This window comes from Nansenia antarctica, assembly GCF_963989245.1.
Source record: "Nansenia antarctica genome assembly, chromosome: 5".
Classification (NCBI taxonomy): Eukaryota; Metazoa; Chordata; class Actinopteri; order Argentiniformes; family Microstomatidae; genus Nansenia; species Nansenia antarctica.
This window is the reverse complement of record NC_137690.1, coordinates 33,420,609-33,442,553: the sequence shown is the minus strand read 5'-3', so window position 1 is coordinate 33,442,553 and position 21,945 is coordinate 33,420,609. Positions and strand designations below refer to the sequence as shown.

General features: G+C 42.7%; 1 protein-coding gene across 1 annotated transcript in view; it reads left to right on the top strand.

Moving 5' to 3' along the window:
* Positions 1–21,945, top strand: part of cds1 (CDP-diacylglycerol synthase (phosphatidate cytidylyltransferase) 1) — a 55,103-nt gene that overhangs the window by 23,410 nt on the left and 9,748 nt on the right. Inside the window, exons 2-6 of the mRNA XM_080532113.1 lie at positions 9,836–9,984; positions 17,890–17,986; positions 19,764–19,861; positions 20,104–20,243; positions 21,355–21,413. Of these exons, the coding sequence (XP_080388239.1) occupies positions 9,836–9,984; positions 17,890–17,986; positions 19,764–19,861; positions 20,104–20,243; positions 21,355–21,413 (543 nt within the window). The remainder of the gene's footprint in view (positions 1–9,835; positions 9,985–17,889; positions 17,987–19,763; positions 19,862–20,103; positions 20,244–21,354; positions 21,414–21,945) is intronic.

Sequence of the window (21,945 nt, the reverse complement as noted above, 5' to 3'; positions counted from 1 at the left end):
CACATGAATGATCGGATCGGTGAGCAACTGTCGCGCCATTCATCTCATTAAGTTTCATAATTGGATTCAGTTTTGTATAAGGCATCCTTTCTTTAGCCACAGTATAGGCTGCCCTGAACGAACTAGCTGTCTCCTTATACATACTGGAGGTGAGTTCTGCTACTTTCTTCGGAAGCACTTGCTTTTGTTTGATCTCTGCTATTTCAACAGTTTCCACGTTAAGTGTCATAACAGGTGCAGCTGAATTCAAGTTTGGTTTCTTGGGTGAAAACCCGAAACTTTCCAGGCTTGTCGACTCGGTCGGCAGCAGTGGCCTTTTTTGGGGCGGCATGATAGCTAGCTACTGAATGTTTTCTTCTCAATAATCGTGTTTTCACGTTCGCAAGCTCTCAACGATCATATTCTGCTGTTGCACAATATTCTACTGCGCCCCATAGTGTTTTGGTGGTAAAGTGCAGGCAGTCAAAGCCCTACTGTCATTCACAGGAGATTAATGCTGGTGCGCGTAGTTCTTTTGGAAAACGTGTTTATTTTAGAATATTTATAATATAAATACATATAAATAATACTCATTACATTTAGGGATGCGCCGATCTGGATTTTTGGGGCCGATACCGATCACCGATTTTTTTCCTCAAGATCAACCGATACCGATACCGATTTTTAAAAAAATACATAACTGTAGGCCTACTGACTGGATAGCCTACATATTTTTTGCTTTTTAGACAAAAGTTTTGATCCATTAGGCACCAAGCAAACGCAGACCCATTTTTATGGCATAGTAAAGGTCTGGCCTATCACCCAGTTAGGGCCTGAAGCCCAAGTCAGTCGATATGGCTGTATAAAAGACATCATAAACGTGGCCTTCATGGTTTACATACTGTTACGTCCTCCTATGTTTTCTGTTCAGTTATCTGTCTTCCCCAGGAAAAAAAAAAAAAAAAAAAAACGGTTTTTGCGATCGGCCATTTTTGCCGATCACCGATCGAGTCATTTGGAGTGAAATCGGCCGATTTAAATCGGTGGCCGATAAATCGGAGCATCCCTAATTACATTGACATTTTTGATCAAATAATGGTTGTGGTAAATGGTAATTTATTATTAGCGACCCCCACAGATGTATGATTTTACTGCTTTCATGGGAGCTCAGACCTTCCTTCCCACATAACTCGAACCCTGCCTACATCGGTTCACAGATCTTATCGGCCAGATATATCTTTCATCGGCACATATTCCACGATATAGCACCAGTCTTCTGGGGCCAGAAGTATTGCCTCCATCAAATGGCATATGCTCCTGGCAGACCGTTTGGAGTTGTATTGTCTTCCTAATCCGATAGACAGATGGGGAGGGAGCTGCATGTGCAGGAAATCTGCCCAAAGTTCTTCCTCGTGTGAATCTGCGCTATCGTCCACATCTTCCCCTGGACACACAATGATTTGCTAACTTCTAAAGTCTTACCATTGTTAGCCGTCTGCAGGAGCTGTAGAGATTTGATTAATAGAAAGCACAATTTCCACATTTTTATTTTGTGATTTAGCGATATATCGAGATGTTTTGATTATCCTACTGAACTGATGGAAGCAGTTGAATTGCTACAATGTCTCTTCCACCATTTAGGACAATCCCATTTCAAGATTCCTGTTTTTTTTAAATGAAAATGTTCATTTAATGAATAAAATGTTTCATGAAAAAAAAAAACACTTAAATTGGAATATTTAATATTAAATTATATATTTATATTTAATCTTGTGAATGACCTAAACTGAAAGGGAATGGATGCCATCTCTGGTTGTTCCAAAGTAGGCTATAGGGAAAGATCTGCCAAAGATCTGATCAGTTTGCGAGCTTGCTGGCTTTCTTCAGAGGGTTTATAGATGAAAGATTTATTAAACACCAAGTAGGCCTAAGTTTACCTCCCAGGTGTAGCCTTTCAAACTTCTCAAGCTTAGCCAATGGTGTGCCAATTGTTTTTGGATATGGTATGATATAGGCCATATAGCCTATATATATATACATTGAGGGAGCATGCAATTGGCATGCTGACTCCAGGAATGTCCAACAGAGCTGTTGTCTGTGAATTGAATTAATTTCTCTACCATAAGCCGTCTCCAAAGTCCAATTTCAATTCCCATTGGAAATGAACATTCAATTCACGGGCAACAGCTCTGGTGGACATTCCTGCCAATTACACGCTTCCTCAAAACTTGTGACATCTGTGGCATTGTGTTGTGATAAAACTGCACATTTTAGAGAACCCTTTTAATGTGACTAACCTAAGGCTAGGGATGCTCCGATCTGGATTTTTGGGGCCGATACCGATCACCGATTTTTTCCCTCAAGATCTACCGATACCGATCTTTTAAAAAATACATAACTGTATGCCTACTGACTGGATAATAGCCTACATATATTTTGCTTTTTAGACAAAAGTCTTGATCCATTAGGCACCAAGCAAACGCAGACCCAAGTCAGTCGATATGGCTGTATAAAAGACATCATAAACGTGGCCTTCATGGAGGGGTGCAAACTGGCGATGGTCCAAAAAGGTGACACTTTTTTTTTGTCCGTAGATGGTTAGCTCTATCATTAACAGTCTAACAATGATGCGCGTGTAAGTAGCGTTGGCCCTGACCGTAACACCCGCATAATTAATGTAAGCAGGTTTCTACAAGTTACATTTAAGACCTTTATAAGAACACTTTTAATAGATTTGAAGACCTATTGAGCAAGTATTGGTATTAGACTCACATTCATTGATTATTTTCATTAGCAATGCTGGGTGATCTGTTGAATGAATGAATGAATGAATGGTCTTTATTGTCATTGCTATAGTACAGGTACCAAACAACGAAATTTGGGAGGGGTGGCTCCCCTGGTGCTAGGAAAGAAAGAAAAAAACTAAAAAAACAAGAAGGGAAAGGAAAGGAGCTGGTTTACATAAATAAAGGCTATGTACACTATCCACTATACTATACTGTACAGATAAAACACTGTGCTGTACTCTATGCTATGCTATACCTATTCTAACATGTCCTATTTCTCTGCAACCTTATGTACCCTAGGGTTGTCATTAGGGATGTCCCGATCCGATACTGATATCGGATATCGACCCGATATTGGTCCTGAATGCTGGATCGGGGATCGCACCAGAAAAAAAAGGCTCCGATCCGATCCTACTGTCATCCGCAGTCAAACTTATGTGTATAAGCGATGAGGGAATAAAAACAGTGAACAGAACGCGTGTCGCAGAAATGCTTCACGCGAGTCCTATATGCGCTTAAAATGCGCATAGCGCTTCACGCGAGTCCTATATGCGCTTAAAATGCGCATAGCGCTGCGCTGTGTGCTTCCGGTTTCATTACAAAGAGGTTAACCCTATATGTGCCTGACGTCTAACAACATTCAAATGACTCTAACTTCATATTTTTTCGGATTTCAATGTATGACACATCATTTGAAAGCTTATGATCCGTAGTTCCAATCCACAACACGTCGCATTTGTTGCTTTAATAAAGGCTGGCAGTCTTTAATTTAACTGTTGTTGGTGTGGACTATATACTGGGGAGGTATTTGTTATTATTCAGGGGTCAAAAAATGTATACAAATATCGGATCGGTATCGGTATCGCCGATACCCGAAGCCCAGGTATCGGTATCGGTAGTGAAAAAGTGGGATCGGGACATCCCTAGTTGTCATATTGCACATAGTGTTATTGCACATTCATTTAAAGTGTTGCAGTTTGCAGGCTTGAAATGTACACATTTGTGCCTCAGCACTACACCTGATTTTTCAATCCAGCAGCTGCCATCAATCCGTCCAGACTGTCCAGGGCCCAGAACCTAGGTCTTTGCTGTGTTCAGGGCCTGTATGGCCCTGGGGTAGAAGCTGAGCTTCAGTCTGTTTGTCCTTGCGGCCATGGTCCTGTACCGCCTGTTCGAGGGCAGCCGGGCAAAGTGTTCGTACCCAGGGTGGGATGGGTCTCTGGAGATCTTGGAGGCCTTCCTGAGGCAGCGTGTGTTGTACAGCTCTTCCAGAGAGGGGAGGGGGGCGCCGGTGATCTTCTGGGCTGTTCTCACGACTCTCTGTAGCGCATTTCTCTCTGCGGCTGTGCAGCTGGAGAACCAGTTGCAGATGCAGTAGGTGAGGATGCTCTCCACTGCGCAGCGGTAGAAGGCCACCAGTATCTCCTGCTTGTTGTGGTCCTTCCTGAGGACTCTCAGGAAGAAGAGCCGCTGTTGTGCCTTCTTGATGATGGCTGCTGTGTTGTTCTTCCAGGACAGGTCATCCTGTATGTGCACCCCCAGGAATCGGAGGGTTGAGACTCTCTCCACGCTCTCTCTGTCGATGAGCAGGGGCTGGACCTCAGATTTTTTCCTCCTGAAGTCCACGATGATTTCCTAGGTCTTTGACTGGTTCAGCAGCAGGTTGTTAACCTTGCACAGCTTGCTCAGCTACTCTACCTCATCCCTGTACGCCGCCTCGTCGTCCCCCGAGATGCAGCCCACCACGGTGGTGTCGTCTGCAAACTTTACGATGGAGTTGCTGGGGTGGACGGGGGTGAAGTCGTAGGTGTAGAGGTTGTAGAGGATGGGGCTTAGCACGCAGCCCTGGGGGGACCCAGTGCTGAGTCTGAGGGCTGTGGAGGTGTGGGAGCCCACCCGCACCCTCTAGGGGCGGTCGGACAGGAAGTCCTTGATCCATGCACATATAGAGTGTGATAGTCCCAGGTCTAGTAGTTTGGTCACTAGCCTGTCTGGAAGGATGGTGTTGAAGGCAGAGCTGAAGTCCACAAAAAGCAGTCTCGCGTAGCTGTTTCCCCTCTCCTGGTGGGATAGAGTGGAGTGGAGAGTTGTCGCGATGGCGTCCTCTGTGGACCTGTGGGCTCTGTAGGCGAACTGGTATGGATCCAGGTTGGGCGGGAGGCGTGTGACTATGTGGGCCCGGACTAGTTTCTCAAAGCACTTCATGATGATTGGTGGGAGTGCCACCGGGCGGTAGTCGTTTAGGCAGCTCACCGTGCTTTTCTTCGGGACTGGGATGATAGTTGAGGTTTTCAGGCAGGGTGGGATGGTGGCCTGGGACAGGGACTGGTTGAAGATGTTGGTGAAAACCCCGGCCAGCTGGTCGGCGCAGTCCCTCAGCACCCGTCCCAGGACGCCATCCGGCCCTGAGGCTTTCCTGGGGTCCACCGCCTTCAGCACGCGTCTCACTTCATGCTCTGTGAGGATGAGGCTGCTGAGAGCTGGAGAGAGTGGTGTTTGTGTTGTGGTTACCTCCGTTCGCCCCTCGTCGAACCGGGCGTAGAAGGAGTTCAGCTTTTCCGCCAGCAGGGGGTCGTCCTCTGCGGCTGTGAGCCTGTTGGCTCTGAAGTTTGTCATGTGCTGAACCCCCTGCCACACCCGCCTGGAGTCGTTGCTCAGGAAGCATTCCTCAATATAGCGTTCTGTTGCATATAGAACAATGATAATGTAAGTTAGCCTACTTTATCAATTCTTGATTCATTTCCATTGCTTCTCAACACAATACTAGATATAATAGCATAAATAACAGAATAAACTCACACACTTACTTACACTGCATAGCCTACATACTGAGATATGGCACACACACACACACACACACCTCTCACAGGTACACACACACCTCTCACAGGAGGGCCACACATACACACAGACGTACAGCTACACACACACGCACGCTATATTTACTAAACCACACACACCGTTGCTACCACTGCAAGTTTGAAGAAATTATAACTTCACATGCCTACAGTCGAATCGCCTCCTACGGCGATTATCGTATTGTGGCCTCTTGTCTTATCGTTTCACGTGGCAACATATCAGGGTTTTGGGCGCAGCTTAACTGACGGTATTTAGTGATCGTTAAACTGTTGTTTATTTTTCGTGTTATGAAAAAAAACGAGTCGGCGAGTAGCGTAGTTCTAGGCTGAGTTCGTAAATTCGCTCTGAGAGCGCCGGAGCACACACTGGGCTCAACGTCATAAAGGGACCAAGTAATTTGATTGGACAAGAGGCATTCCATGACTGCTGGTCAGATTTCCAGAGCGAATTTACGAACGCAGCCTAGAACTACGCTACTCGCCGACTCGTTTTTTTTCATAACACGAAAAATAAACAACAGTTTAACGATCACTAAATACTTTATGGATTGGATTCACCATTCTCGTTTGCCATAGACTACTATTTGGTAAGGCTTTTGTAAATACTTTTGTTTTGGGACGTGTTTGTGTGTGGGGCGGTATGATCATCTAATTATGTGTAGTTATGTGTTTCTAGCATGTCGATGTTCTATCAGGTAAATTCGCTAGAACTAACCTCATGACATTTCACAATCACAAACATATATGTACAGAAACTCACTAAAGTATAAAATACCGCTTCTCTTCAAATCACTCTCCAGCTCCTATGACGCTTAGAGGTCAATGCATTTGTTTTTTTGGTGAACTACTGTAATAACCCTAAATGGTTAGAGAGTGCAACTTCTCTGCTTTCAGAAACTGTTGTTTTTTTTCCGATTGCACATATAGTTCAAGAATTACGATAGTTTGAACGAACCCTGTAAAATCCTGTTGAGAAGTTATCGCAACATAGAAATAACGTTTTCCCACAATAAAATAACTTAAAAGATCGGCTTTTGCGATCGGCCATTTTTGCCGATCACCGATCGAGTCATTTGGAGTGAAATCGGCCGATTTAAATCGGTGGCCGATAAATTGGAGCATCCCTACCTAAGGCACATCTGTGCAATAACCATGCTGCCTAATCAGCATCTGCATATGCCACACCTGTCAGGTGGATGGATTATCTCGGCAAAGGAAAAGTGCTCACTAACACAGATTTAAATGAATTTGTGAACATAATTTGAGAGAAATAGGCCTTTTGTGCACATAGAAAAAGTCTTAGGTCTTTGATTTCAACTTGTGAAAAATTTGAGCAAAAACAAAAGTGTTGCGTTTATATTTTTGTTCAGTGTATATCGTCATTCTGTTTTGCCGATTTAGTAACAGCATGACCAGTTTTAACCATGTATTAATTGCATCAATCAATCCCCCCCCCAAAAAGTCACTTAATTCTTACTTTTGTTAACTTTCAATGTCCTTGCTCCTCATGAGGCAGAGAAAATTGAGTGAGCTTTTGGTAACATAATGACCCAGAGACTAGGCAATGATTCATAATCTTACAGGAACCAAGTAATTTCTTCACAACGAAATATAATCTGATATTAGTTCACCATGGGTTTTACTACATTTTACTTGCTTTACAAAGCTTTAGCTTTATTGTTGAGCCCTGCCTCTTACAATGCATCTCCATTTGTCATGGAGTTACTAACAGATAGGGGTGTAACGGATCACCTAACTCACGGATCGGATCGTGTCACGGTTTTAGTCACGGATCGGATCATTTTTCGGATCAACACAAAACATAGAAAGAAAAAGAAAAAGCTTTTTCCTCGAATTCTGTAAAAACACCACTTTTACTGTGTAAAACATTCAAGATGTCAAAACTGGTATATATATATATATATATATATATATATATATATATATATATATATATATATATTATATGTGTGTGTGTATATATGTGTGGTGGCCTGGGAAAACCCGTCGGATGTCGCTGGCGTTCGTTTGTGGCAAAGAGCAAAAATAGATGGAAATGTCCTATTTCGGCGATTTTCATATTATGTGATTGTGGTATTCTAGTACTTTGAACTCCATACTACATTATGGTGAATAAACATTTTAGGAGAGGAGAGACGATACTTCCACCTGTGTTATTGCCAGATTACTGATGCTCACAATAAGCATAAAGTAATAAAATCTTAACTAGAAGACACACAAATGGATCTGTCCCTCGCATACCGACGAGGCGAGCAGACTAACACCACATCACAAGCAGACAAACGAGACCGGCCGATATGCATAGGCTCCTCCCCCGACCGGGAGGAGAAAGGAGATGGGGGCAGCATTTCTCACCTTTCACTTTTTTTGACATGATACATTAAAATGCTCATAACTTTTTAAAATAAAGGGCTATCTCAGTCATTCAACCAGTTATGAATAGCTGAGAACTTCTAATTTATGGAAATATAAAAAAAAGAAAATGTCAAAATGCCACCATGTGAAGGGTTTTCCCAGGCCACCACACATATATATATATATATATATATATATATATATATATATATACTACACTCAAACATTAGGCTACATATTAAACAGAAACACACATTCAATTTAAATGATGCAGTAGGAGAGAGGGGGGAGGCACCTGGTTGCAGCAGTGAATCACTGGGCTCTTTAAAGCAGACAAATAAACATGTTTTATGCTGCTTTTAACTAAATAATAAAGTGAAACCTTACTTTAAACATGGTATGAAAAAATTGGCTGCATTATCAGAAGTTGTCACGCTGCCTTTTTCGTGCCTCCCGTCAACACACCAGGGTGATGTCGCGGCAAATGTGTGGCCATGCTCGTACGACTTTCTCGTTGCACAACGCTTAAACACCGTAACTTTTTTATCGACCACACTTCCAATGACACTGTCCGTCATTGTTATAATTGACAGAGAAGCCAAAGTGCTCCCATACATGGGATTTAAATGACGAGGGAGGCATTTAGAGTTCTTCTCTGTCGCCAACATTAGCAGCACTCACCATGATACACTTGGGCTGCGTTCGTAAATTTGCTCTGAGAGCGCCGGAGAGCACACTGGGTCCGACGTCATGAAGGGACCACGTAATTTGATTGGACAAGAGGCGTTCCATGAATGCTGATCAGATTCCAGAGTGAATTTACGAACGCAGCCTTGTTGTTCTGGATTTTTTTTCTCCATTATCAACCTATCATTGCGCTTAAGAGTAAAACAAAGCACGCAACTGTCGCGTCTATCTTTTCATGGCAACTCTACATTGTGATTTACAAGGGATATTAAGTACTTGGTTACATTTTGCAATTGATCCGCGGTACACATGCGTGCCGAACCGTGGGTGGCGATCCGTACGGATCACGGATTATCCGTACGGATCACGGATTATCCGTGATCCGTTACACCCCTACTAACAGATCAACAGGTTTACTATTACGGAAGACCTACATCTGACATACATGTCCAAAGGAAACTACAGAGCCTACATTGTGACATGTTTTGGGTGCTTGTGTGATCGAGGAAGAGAAACTGATTGAATCAGATGGCAGTTTACACTTCTCTTTCAATAGGAGCCGCATTTACTACAAATGGCAGTTACTCTCTCTTCCTTCCCCTGTGTCCTAACCTCCTCCCTTCCCTACAGACTAGTCTGTACTACTTTTACCACGTGCCATTTCACAAATGAGATGAAACCAATTTCCCTCGCCTGACATTTACTTACTATTTGCTTTGAAGGGGTCTGTCAGCAGGGCTGGAGGTTGACTCCCACAAAGTCTGGACAGAGATAGACTGGAGTGTTGCTTTCAATGCAGGAAATAAAATGGTCATAGAGCTGCCAGACATGCTGTTAGAGATTGTGTGACATGACTGGACTAGACTGGGACAGTCACTGACTGGAAATTGTATGAGAATTAGTAGGAAGAGAGGAAATATGATAAAGGTTTAACTGAAACACATCCAATACATGGTTTCTGCACTTTCAATCTCCTTGATGGAGTTGCACCATGTGCACTTGTTCCTGTAATGTGAGCACGGTAAACCCCATAGTGTGCATGTTATTTCCGTAGTTCCTTGAAAGCAGAATAACTTTTTTTCTTTGTGCTGACAAAGTAGTATTCTGGTAACCATTTTATTTTTCTCTCGTGTGTGTGCGTGTGCGCAGGAGGCAGATGGGGATGACAGACCAGGCATGCCCGGCGAGGCGGAGGGAGACTGTGACGGTGACTCTAAAGCAGACACTCCAGACGTTCGTCCCTCAGCAGACAACACTCCACAATGTCTCAACAAAGCCCTACAAGGCCTCTCCTCCAGGTAGGACCTCCAGGTCAAAGCCCTACAAGGCCTCTCCTCCAGGTAGGACCTCCAGGTCAAAGCCCGACAAGGCCTCTGCTCCAGGTAGGACCTCCAGGTCAAAGCCCTACAAGGCCTCTGCTCCAGGTAGGCCCTCCAGGTCAAAGCCCTACAAGGCCTCTCCTCCAGGTAGGACCTCCAGGTCAAAGCCCAACAAGACCTCTCCTCCAGGTCAAAGCCCTACAAGGCCTCTCCCCAGGTAGGACCTGGAGTAAAGGACTGTCTGAGGTGCTGTCTTAATAGCATCAAAGTATTTAATTAAACCTTTATTTAGGCAGCGGTGTCCTGCTGAGACAGAGGGGTCTTTTGCAGAGAAGCCAAACATAACGGACAAGCTCTGTAAAGGTACAAACATAACTGTACTGTTATATATAACATAACTGTTTTACAGACAAGCTCTGTAAAGGTACAAACATAACTGTACTGTTATATATAACATAACTGTTTTACAGACAAGCCCTCTAAAGGTACAAACATAACTGTTTTACAGACAAGCCCTGTAAAGGTACATGGCGATAAAAGAAGCATACAGACAGACATAATCACACAATAGGAAATAAAAGGCAAACTAATTAATGGAGGGGAAAAAGAAAAAGAGAATAACAACATGGATATAAACCTTTTTTGACATAAGCACGACCTAGATTAAAAACAGTTATGATTTTGAATGAATAAATCTGCTAACATTCTCTTGAAATGGCCTAAGGTTGCCAATGACTCAAGCTTTAGTTCCTTCTGAAGGTCATTCCAAGAGGAAGAGGCGTGAACCAGGGGAATGGGCATTCTCCCTGGAGCCGGAAGCAGACGTATTGGGCCTAGAATGGGGGATGGTCCGAATGGAGGCTGGTGGGGCATCTGTCACCACAGAGGTCGCTACAGCAGCTGCTACTGATAGAAAGAGGACAGCAGAGGACTGTTTGTGGGAGTGTGGATGGCCTGCCCATGATGGTGCCATAGGTGATGCACTGGCATTCAGGTGACGGAGTGACCACAAGAACATTTAATTTTAGTTTGTTCTGAAGGTTGTTCCAAGGCCTTACTCACAGGCACAGAAAGTAAAACTAATTAAAAAATAATTACTTAATCTACAAATAAAATCCAATGATTTTTTAATTTAGACTCCCAACCCACAGACCCAATCCCTAACCGTGTATAAAATCTAATGGTAGATGCTGAAACTACCCCTAGAAATGAACCGGAGAGAGAGTGAGAAACAGTGGCTAACAGGTTGAGACCTGAGGCTGCCGTGTGCATGTGTAATATCTCACCATAGTCAAGGACAGGGAGGAACCTTGACAAATCCTCCTATTCTCAAAGTTGAAGCAGGACTGAAACAGGACTTATTTCTATGCAGAAACAGTTCAACTGTCAATCTCTTTTTCAGTTTTCAGTTTTTTTTTTGTGTTTTAATACAAAATACTTAGAAAAAATGTAAAACGTAAAATTAGAGGTCTGCGTGGGCCTGAAATCCCTAGCCCGGCCCTAGCCCATGGCACTCAGGCCCGGCCCACCCTACCTGACAAGCTAAGCGTTTTCCTCCCAATGGAGAATGAATCTGGCAAAACAGGAACGAACTCGGTTGAAAATGTAATGAACTTGTTGTGCCACATATTCACTCCCCACTATGCATGAACGCTTCCTTTCTGAGTGCTTATGGGTTCGCTTGCAGAACATCACAAGGGGAGCAACGACCTGTACATGACCGATAGGTTTCTTTTCCAAATTTGTAATCAAATCAAAATTCTTCCACAATGCAGCGTTCCCAGACACATTGGAAACTATCTTCTATTTTTTAACTATCTTTTTTTTTTACGTCTGGAACGCTACATGTGTCTGCGTTAAAGAGCCCAGCCCGGTCCGAACCCTATCTATGCCATTTAAAATGCAATTTATTGATAAAAAAGGACCACATCTGATAATTGATTAGGGACATCATTTTTGCTAAGCAGCTGTCCTCCACACTTGGTAATGGTACCAGAGACAATTGTCATGTTAAATAAATGAGCCAGAGGTTCAGCTATTAAAAGGGTAGAGAGCTGCAGGACATAATCAAGCATGTCAACCCCTGTTAAACTGTTAAACATCATCAAACACTTCCCTGGTAGAAACACAACAGACAGAGAATATCGGGTCATTGTTAGCCAGTGGAGCAGCTATCAGTTTGAACAGGAGACCTAGCCAGGCTATTAGACCTAGCCAGGATATTTGAATCATTGCTTCTTTCAAATGGGCAGCCTGCAGAGATTAAATGTTGGTTTATGGCCTCACTTATTATGTTTCCATCCATAATGATGATAGAATTGGTTACAACATTTTAAGGTAGAGTGGGAGAGGAACCTTTGCGTTTCAATGATGTAACTGCTTTCAGCACAACGTGTTTAAATAGTAACTTAATAGTCTCCTCACCTGCACTGATCCAATAACACAAGACAGGAAATTAACATGGTGGCTGACCACAGATAATTTGCTCTTCCCCAACTTCTTTCATGGCAATAAAAGCCAGCTGGGAAAGGGAACCACTGTAGACTACTGAGATGGATCCATATGGAGTCAATGGTCAGAGTTGAAACTTAAATGCTTTGCTGTAGTCCTACTTCATTCGTCCTTGTATTAGTCAGAGGATCTCCACAGCTGGAAGGGTATAGGCTCAGCTCTCCATGCCCCCTCCTCTTAAAGACCCCTCCAGAGGGGAGAACATTGTTGTGTGTCACGTGGTATACCTGGTGGTATGAGTATACCTGGTAGTATGAGGTATGAGTATACCTGGTGGTATACCTGGCCAACTGAACTTTTCGGGTAACTCGATGCTCTAATGAATTTGCGAGACAATGGAACAATGGTGAATCAAATCTTCGACTCATGCGCGCATGCAGAAGCACAACATCTAATTTCCGACACTGCGGACAGTCCATTTCTGAGGGGTTATATTACTATTACTAGGGAGAATGTTGTTAACCAGTACAAATCTGGGCGTTATTTATTTGTGAATAACCAGAGCAGCATATCTCTTTGGCTACATGCAGCATGTAGAGAGCTGTGTATAAAGGATGACCCACATCGCTCTCCCCTTTGCCCTGTTCAACTCTGTAGCATCTTCGCTGGAACTTACAGACTTCCACAAAGTCATTTGGTTGTCTTGATAATCGGAACTGATTGAACAAACAAAACAGGCTATTCGGTTGTTAAGTCGTGACGTGTTTCCGGGTCCAAAGTTGGCTGAGGCGCTCTCTTCGAAATGCCTCAGTAATAATAATAATTAATTATATTTATATAGCGCTTTTCCGAGGCTCAAAGACCCTGACAATATGGGTAGAACGGGAAAGTGCTGTGTCCCTTGTTGTATGAATAGATCCGAGTCTAAAAAACGATTGAACTGTCATTCTACCGCTGTAGTACATTGGTACTCTGGTGCGGGGAATTTCTGGTTTGGACCTGGAAATTGCTAAACGTCACGTTTGACGTCAGACTTAACAACCGACTAATGTAACACTGCCTTTTGTGCACAGTGGTGCTCTGCTCTGACCTCAGAGGCCTGCTACACTACAAGCTTCTATTGAATGCGTGGTGGATGGCATGGAATCATTTCCCTGGTGCATTCCACGTGACATCCAGAGAATCCAGAGGTGAGCTTTGACCTGTTCCTATGCACATATTAAAGGAGCAAGTGGTCACAGCAGAAACAGTGCAGGTTGTCCTCAAGACGTTTAATAATCTACAATAAACCAGCAACCACTTAACCTCCTCATTGTCTGTCCCCCCCTATAGCTGTCAATCAATGTGGGAGGAAGTGTGCTGATATTGGATATGCAAATGAGAGCAAGGGATAGAGGGCTTAAAGGCTCATGGGTAGGCCAGCGGGTAATCCTTCTCGGCTTAACTCCTCTATTGACAGTATTGGCTGTAGCCATGTGCCTCTCTGCCTGTTGGAAAGTGTGTGAACAGACGGCTGAAATAGAGAGGGAGGGAGGGAGGAATGGAGAGAGGAAGGGAGGGATGGAGAGTGCGAAAGAATGAATGGCAGCAGTGGCAAACAGCAAGCTTTTTCATGATGCAGCTGTTTTTTTCACAATTGACAAATACTGCGCTCCGTTCTGGTGTTCTGCTCTAGGCTGTAGCCAAGATGTTTGTTTTTGATTTAAGCTTCATTTATTAAAAAAACTGAAAATAAGAGGATTCCAGCCGCACCACTCTGTATCCCTCTGGTGGCTTGTCTGGACAGCTAAGCAGGGTAAGCCTTGGGCAGTCCTTGGATGGGGGTACCAAAACACCAAAGCACTCCTCCCTCAAATCTAAGAGACCCTTGTGCTCCAGGGCAGTTAATGAGGCACTGCCTTGCTGAGGATGCCGTCCGTCATTTGAAATGTTAAACCGAGATCCTGACTCGTTAAAGATCCCATGGCACTTATTGCAAGAGTAGGCGTGTTAATGCCGGTGTCCTGGCTAAATTCCCAATCTGACCCTCATACTGTCATGGCCACCTAATCATCCCTGCTTTCAATTGGCTCATTCATCCCCTCTCCTTTCCCCTGCAACTCTTCCCCAAGTTGTTGCTGCAAAAGAGAACATTCAACGTTCTCAGTCAACTTACCCGCAATAATTCAAGCAGCTAGGCTTCGTTTAATGGCGTGTGACCATCCAACTTCCTCGAGATCACATCTAAAATCAGAGGTTTTCAATGGGATTCAAGTCTAGAGATTGGGCTGGCCATGACAGGGCCTTGATCTGGTGGTCCTTCATCCACACCTTGATTGACCTGGCTGTGTGGCATGGAGCATTGCCCTGCTGGAAAAAACAATCCTCAGGTAAAAATTTCATGTGAATAGCTGCAATGGAAATATATTGAATAAAAAAAATATGTTTAATACTTATTTCCCCCACTGTATGTACATTAGGGCTGCACAATATATAATTTCAGCATCGACATCGCAATGCGCGAAAGTCATCGCAGGAAGTGCGGTGTCAAGTAAGGCAAATTAACTCAAACACGTCATGCTAGAACTTTTTGACTGAACCGAATCTTATTTAACATGGAAAAGTATAAAAACCACTGCTGTGATCATCACTATCCTCTTGTAATAGGACCGGCTGGAAGGCAAAAACAGTGCTAGTAGTACCTCAGATGTAATTGGAATAAAAAAAACTAAAAACTATTGACTGTGCCAAAAGAGTTGAGTGAGGAAAAGAAGGGTTACATTCTGACTTTACTGGCAGAGGGATGCAGAGGGGTACAGAGAGATACAGTGAACGTCAGGTTGTTACTGGCAGAGGGACACAGTGAACGTCAGGTTGTTACTGGCAGAGGGATACAGACAGTGAACGTCAGGTTGTTACTGGCAGAGGGACAGACAGTGAACGTCAGGTTGGCAGAGGGACACAGACAGTGAACGTCAGGCTGCTTCATCCTTAACATTTCAAAGACAGCAGTTCATAAGAACAATGTCAACAAGTAGACATAGGGGACAACAACGTTACAGATCGGCAGAGGGCAAAAACGACTCCACTAACTGGGAAGACCGCCAACTAATTCGAATGTCACTCAACAACCTTAGGATGTCATCTAGTGACATAAAAGAACGCCAGCTGGGGGGGAAATGCTCAACGTGGACAGTTCAAAACAGGCTCCTTGGGGCAGGGGTTGTTTAAAGCAAAAAAAAAGGATTGTTATACATGTATATGTTAATGTTCGGTACTGAGGTTATATATGTTAATGTTCAGTACTGAGGTTATATATGTTAATGTTCGGTACTGAGGTAAAGTACATTACCTCAGTACCAAACATTAACATATATAACCTCAGTACCGAACATTAACATATATAACCTCAGTGCACAATCCTTTGCACCCCCCCCCCCCCCTGTATGAAAGTAGGTTATGTCTCCGACAGGGGTGCGTATGTTAATGTTCGGTACTGAGGTAATGTACTGAGGTTATATATGTTAATGTTCAGTACTGAGGTTATGTTAATGTTCAGTACTGAGGTTATATATGTTAATGTTCGGTACTGAGGTAATGTACTGAGGTTATATTATATGTTAATGTTCACAGTGTTTCCTCCAGGAATTTTTGCATTGGTGGCGGATAGGCCTGACCGCGCGCGCAGCGCTCAAAACAACGATTTTTTATTTATTTAAAAAAATAAATAAATCAAAACAACGCGCGCTCAAAACACAGCCAAAACTAGAGGATCGCCAAAAAAAATAATATGAATATACAGAATATAAACTTTTGACTGACAGTCACATACACACACACAAAGATCATCAGCTATAATATAATACGAAGTAGGCCTACATGAGCACAAAAGCGGCTAACGTTACTGATTAACTGTTTACTGTAGTGCAGAGAGATGGTAGTCGTAGGCGGCGTATCAAATGACAAAGCTAAACGTTTAATGAAGGACATGAACGATTGTCAACAACACACTCAAGCAGTAAATAGAACAGTCTAAACAACTTGGGTACTACGCAATCAACTGCGGACGGAACAATACTCTCAACCTATAGTTCCGTGCGTGAATTATGTCAACCCACCACATTACAGAAGTAAAATCACAGTCAGATGGAGCATTCGGTAAACAGCTGAGTATCAGCTGAGTTAAAGAAAACAAACTCTTACCTTTGATGAGACCCACATGAGCCCTGTTTTCCTGTACTTCTCCCGTGTGTCTCTTATTGTCCAAATGTTCCCTGAATTTTAGCTGCATGTTTTTCCAGCATGTAATTCCGTTGTCAATAAAAAAATCGTCTCCCCTTCTTTTCCCCTTGACAATACTGTGTCGTTGCTAAAGTGACGGCACATAAGAATCGTTTTTTGACTTGCTAATGTCTGCTAACGTAGCACTTGAAACTGGCGCCGTTCTCTGGACTGCAGCTGCTCCCGCGTTAGCATTAGCATCCATCTTTTCTTCTCCCTTCTCACCGTCACGAGCTCAAATGACACTTGTCGGCCGATCTGACTCTTAACACTCACTTACAGGACTTCTGACACCATGTCGTGTTATTCTATTAAACATACACGTGAGTCCTTCTGTATTTCAATGTAAGTGTCTTTATTTTAACTCGCTCTGTAAGCTCTACAATACCGGTCTCTTGTTGTCTCGTCGTAACCTGCCCACCTGACCTGGGGGGTATTCCATCAACGTCGCTAAAGGAAAATCCTGGCTTATTTTTGATAACTCTCGCGAGACCTATCAGAATATGCCTGGATATTTTTAAGAACTCTCGCGAGATTTATCAGACTAAACCTGGATTTTCCCTTTAGGAATACCCCCCTGATGTCACTACGGTGGCCTGTACACAATAACAATAATACCACAGTTCACATTTAGACCAATCAGGAGCCCTTGTGTCACGTCGTCAACTGAATGTCATTAATCTGATTTTGGATCAGCGGTTAGAGAGATGGGCGTGGATTTAGGTGCACTTTTAGTCAACATCCATTATAGCGCTGATCTAGGATCAGATATTTTTTAATCAGCTAAAATGTTCAGTTTTTTTTTTTTTTTTTAAATTGAGAACTTTTATTTTATTTTTTTGTGGACTGAATCAATTCGTGGCGGAGGAAATTCATTCGTGGCGGCCCGCCACCAATAAATGCATGTAGAGGAAACACTGTGTTCAGTACTGAGGTTATGTTAATGTTCAGTACTGAGGTTATATATGTTAATGTTCGGTACTGAGGTAATGTACTGAGGTTATATATGTTAATGTTTGGTACTGAGGTAATGTACTGAGGTTATATATGTTAATGTTCGGTACTGAGGTTTTATATGTTAATGTTCGGTACTGAGGTTATATATGTTAATGTTCGGTACTGAGGTTATATATGTTAATGTTCGGTACTGAGGTAATGTTTGTTGTTCCCCAGATGGAAGAATTGGTGGATACGAGGGATTCTGTCATTAACAATGATAACCGGCTTCTTTCTCATCATCTATCTGGGACCTATAATGCTCATATTTGTGGTGGGTGTCTTTTGCTGAAGCCGAACTGTAAACCATCAAATAAATGACCCAAGGCTTCACATACTACTGGTCAAAAGATTTAGAACGCCACCATTTTTCCAGTTTCATTGAAATGTACACAGTTTAATGGCCCAATGTACACTGAAATTAAGGCATAGAACATATAAACAATTGGAAATCATGAAACTGTTCTGTTTAACACATTTTAATAAAAACATTTGGCTCATCAAATTAGCCCCCTTTTGCAGATATAACAGCTGAACACACTTGTGGCATTCTTTCTACAATGGAAATCAAATATTGTTCAGAAAGTTCTTCCCAACACTCAAATGGGTTGCACTTGTTGGTTGCTTTGCTTTCACCCTTCTGTCCAGTTCATCCCAAACCTCCTGGATGGGGTTTAAGTCTGGAGACTGCTGGCCATTCCATGAAGACTACCGTCTTGTTCTTTTCTTCGAAGGTAGTTCTGACATAGCCTGGAGGGATGTTTTGGGTCATTATCTTGCTGTAGGATGAAGCCCTGACCAACTAGGCATAGACGAGAGGGTATTACATGGCGCTGCAAAATGCTGTGGTAGCCCTTTTGGTTCAGGATGCCAGTCACTCTGTGCAAGTTGCCGACTCTGGATCCAGCAAAAGAACCCTGGACCATCACGCTTCCTCCTCTGTGTTTAATAGTTGGTGTCACACACTGAGGAACCATCCTTTCATCTACTCGACAGCGTACATAAACCCTACGTGATGAACCGAAGATTTACATTTTTTTAATTAATCAATATCATATTCATAAGACCTTCTTCCAGAATTCAGTAGTCCACTGCTAGTGCTGTCATACCTGCAGCTCGAAGTCTTCTCTTCACAGTTGAAACTGAGACTTGCTTACTTCGACCACTGTTACGCTGGGCTTGAAGCTGTTGTCTTGTGAGCCGCCTCTCAGAAACTTGTCTTCTGATTCTGTTGTGGCTTTAAGTCTGCCGGACCTCTTCCTGTCAGTTCCCTCCAGTTTCCATGTGCCTTTTGATGGTGAAGGAAACTGTTCTCACTGACACCTTGACTTTCTTTGCAATTTCTCTAAAGGAAAGACGTACACTTTTAAGGGTTATAATGGCCAGCCTGACTTCCTTTGTTAATTGTCTTTTTCTCACCATTATGATGGCAATATACTACTTCCTACAGTGCAATATTGTCCAAATAATGCTTCAGGGTGTAGTCACAGTGTCTGCTTTTATACAGACAGGTTTGTAAGTAATCAACACAAGTTGGGACCCCTATAGGAATTGTTTGCATCCATTTTCAAGGCTTAATTTACTTCCATTGCTGCAGAAAAGCTGTAAGTTGCCCATTACTTGTTCCCAGAAAAGCTGTAAGTTACCCATTACTTGTTCCCTGAAAAATGCCTTTTTATAACTGAAATGTACATTATTTTTCAGTTTTTGGTAACCTAAACTTTTTCTTTAACCTCTGTCAAGTTTACCGCTTACCTTTGTTCCATTTCAGGTTATTTCAATAAAAACTGGATAAATTTAGGTGTTCTAAAACTTTTGACCGGTAATGTACATTAACACACCCACTTACACTTCACAGACAGGCATCCACAATCTTTCTGAAACTGTGCACTTTCCACTTCAATACTTCTCTAGAGGACTAGTAATGACTGATTGCAATTATTGCAATTCTAACCATTCGCTGATTCCTGATACACAACTCAACAACCAAAATCATGTTTTAGTCTTGCCTCGACTCAACCGGCTGTTATGTTATCACTCCTTTTGTGTAGGTCATGAGCATCCAAATCAAATGTTTCCAAGAAATCATCACCATTGGGTACAGAGTTTACCATTCCTATGAGCTTCCATGGTTTAGGACACTAAGCTGGTAAGTATGCGCTTCTGTATAGTTGTGTATACACAAGTGTAATCGTTTACATTATCTCTCTCTCTCTCTCTCTCTCTCTCAACTTTACCCCCCAACACACACATACATACACATTCACACACACACGTATGCATGCACACCAATCCTGTCAACCCTGAGCAAAGGTCACTGCCATGTTGGAACTGAAGTAAAAGTCCTGTACTCATTCAAAATTCCCTCTTCATATTATACACATTTTTCAGGTACTTCTTGATTTGTGTGAACTACTTCTTCTATGGAGAGACAGTAGCCGATTATTTTGGCGCATTAGTGCAGAGAGAGGAACCGTTGCAGTTTCTTGTCCGCTACCATCGGTTCATCTCTTTTGCACTGTATTTAGCAGGTAAGTCTCTCTGAGTACAATGGATGTGTTATCTATATTGTAACAGAACTGCTCTTTGTCCCAAGTCCAACCTTTGAGAGAATTTGATTTTATTGCCCTCAAGTTAATCACCAACTGCAGTGGGGACCTAGTTAACCATGTTTTATCCTTCTCTACTCCTTGAATGAACATAGGGAACTATTTACCAACCTGTAAACTTTATGTTTACGATATACTGATTAGTAGTATTGACCAAAGTGTAGTATAGGATTCGTCTACGGTTTATTAGCTTGTGTTACTGGTGACTCGGGTTGGTCAAATCACAGATGGCCAACCATGAATGTTATCAAGATTGCAAAAGCCTTATTTTAGCCGTTATCAACTATCAAGATTACTTTACATTTGTAAACTTGAAAAAGCACTGCTAGCCAGGGTCCAGAGCAGTTCAGCTATGACAGTGGTAGTGATAGCAGTTGGCTATAGCAAACACATCTGGGAGGGCCAGACAAAAAGCCTTCATTCTCTCCCCTTCTCAAGAAGTATAGCCCAAGAAGGGGGTTTTTCACTGTTGCTGTTATTTACCATTTCTAAACACCCCAACTAGATGTAGTTGTATTCTTTGTTATATTAGTACTGTGTGATGGATGTTATATTAGTACTGTGTGATGGATGTTATATTAGTACTGTGTGATGATGCAACTATGCAGTGTTGTCAGAGAGGCTTTGGCCCGGCACTGTAAGGTCACTGTCAGTTCTGTTCCACTCAAGAGCTCTGCTGAGCGGACCCGATCTGTCTCTCCAATCCATACTGAAGGGCTCCCCAGAGGGCAACATTGCATTAGGTGGTGAAACTGAGACGGCTTTCTATTGACATCTCTGGGTCTTTATTCAAACCAGTTTATTTTTGCTGCATTATTGTGTTAACGTCAAACACCGAAAATATGTCAGTTGAGAGCATGTGACATGATCTGTACCCACTAATGTTGATAGTGATGAAGCCTTTACGTTGACACCCCCCACTGCCAATGGTTCATGAACATGTACTGTATATGAATGATGATGTGGTTGTTTTGTTCTTTCCCTCCCACTCTGAAAAAAAAAAACTGACTGCATGTTATTTACTTTTTCACAGGTTTCTGCATGTTTGTACTGAGTTTAGTGAAGAAACATTACCGCCTGCAGTTTTATATGGTGTGTATCAGCGAAGTAACACCCCCCCCCCCCCCCCCCACCCCCGCAAGCACTAACCTTCCACCTGTCAGCTGCATATTTCAAATCATTGCTTCTAGAGCCATGTTGTACAACAGTAACCTTTGCCCTTTGAGAAAAGATTCTCGAAAACCCACTTTGCTTATACCTCATCCCCAATCCACCTCACACCTCTCCACTCAGGCCTCCCTGTTGTCTACTGTATGACTGTGTGCCATTGTGTCACTGGCTCAGAAAATGAGGCAGTGACAGTGTGCAACAATATTGAAGGCAGGGCTTCTATTTTTTCAAATACATTTCAAACATAGTCAGTCTGGCCTTTTTCTTTATGGAAAAAAAAGGGGGGGAAATTAATATTTGGGGCCTGACACTTATATATATTAGAGCTAATATAGACATATCCTAACAAATCTAACTTTTAAATGTGTCTATAATATGATGTGTACATGGTGTGTCTTCAAGGCAAACAGATACAGTATATTATGTTTACAGTATGTTCTATATCATATTAACA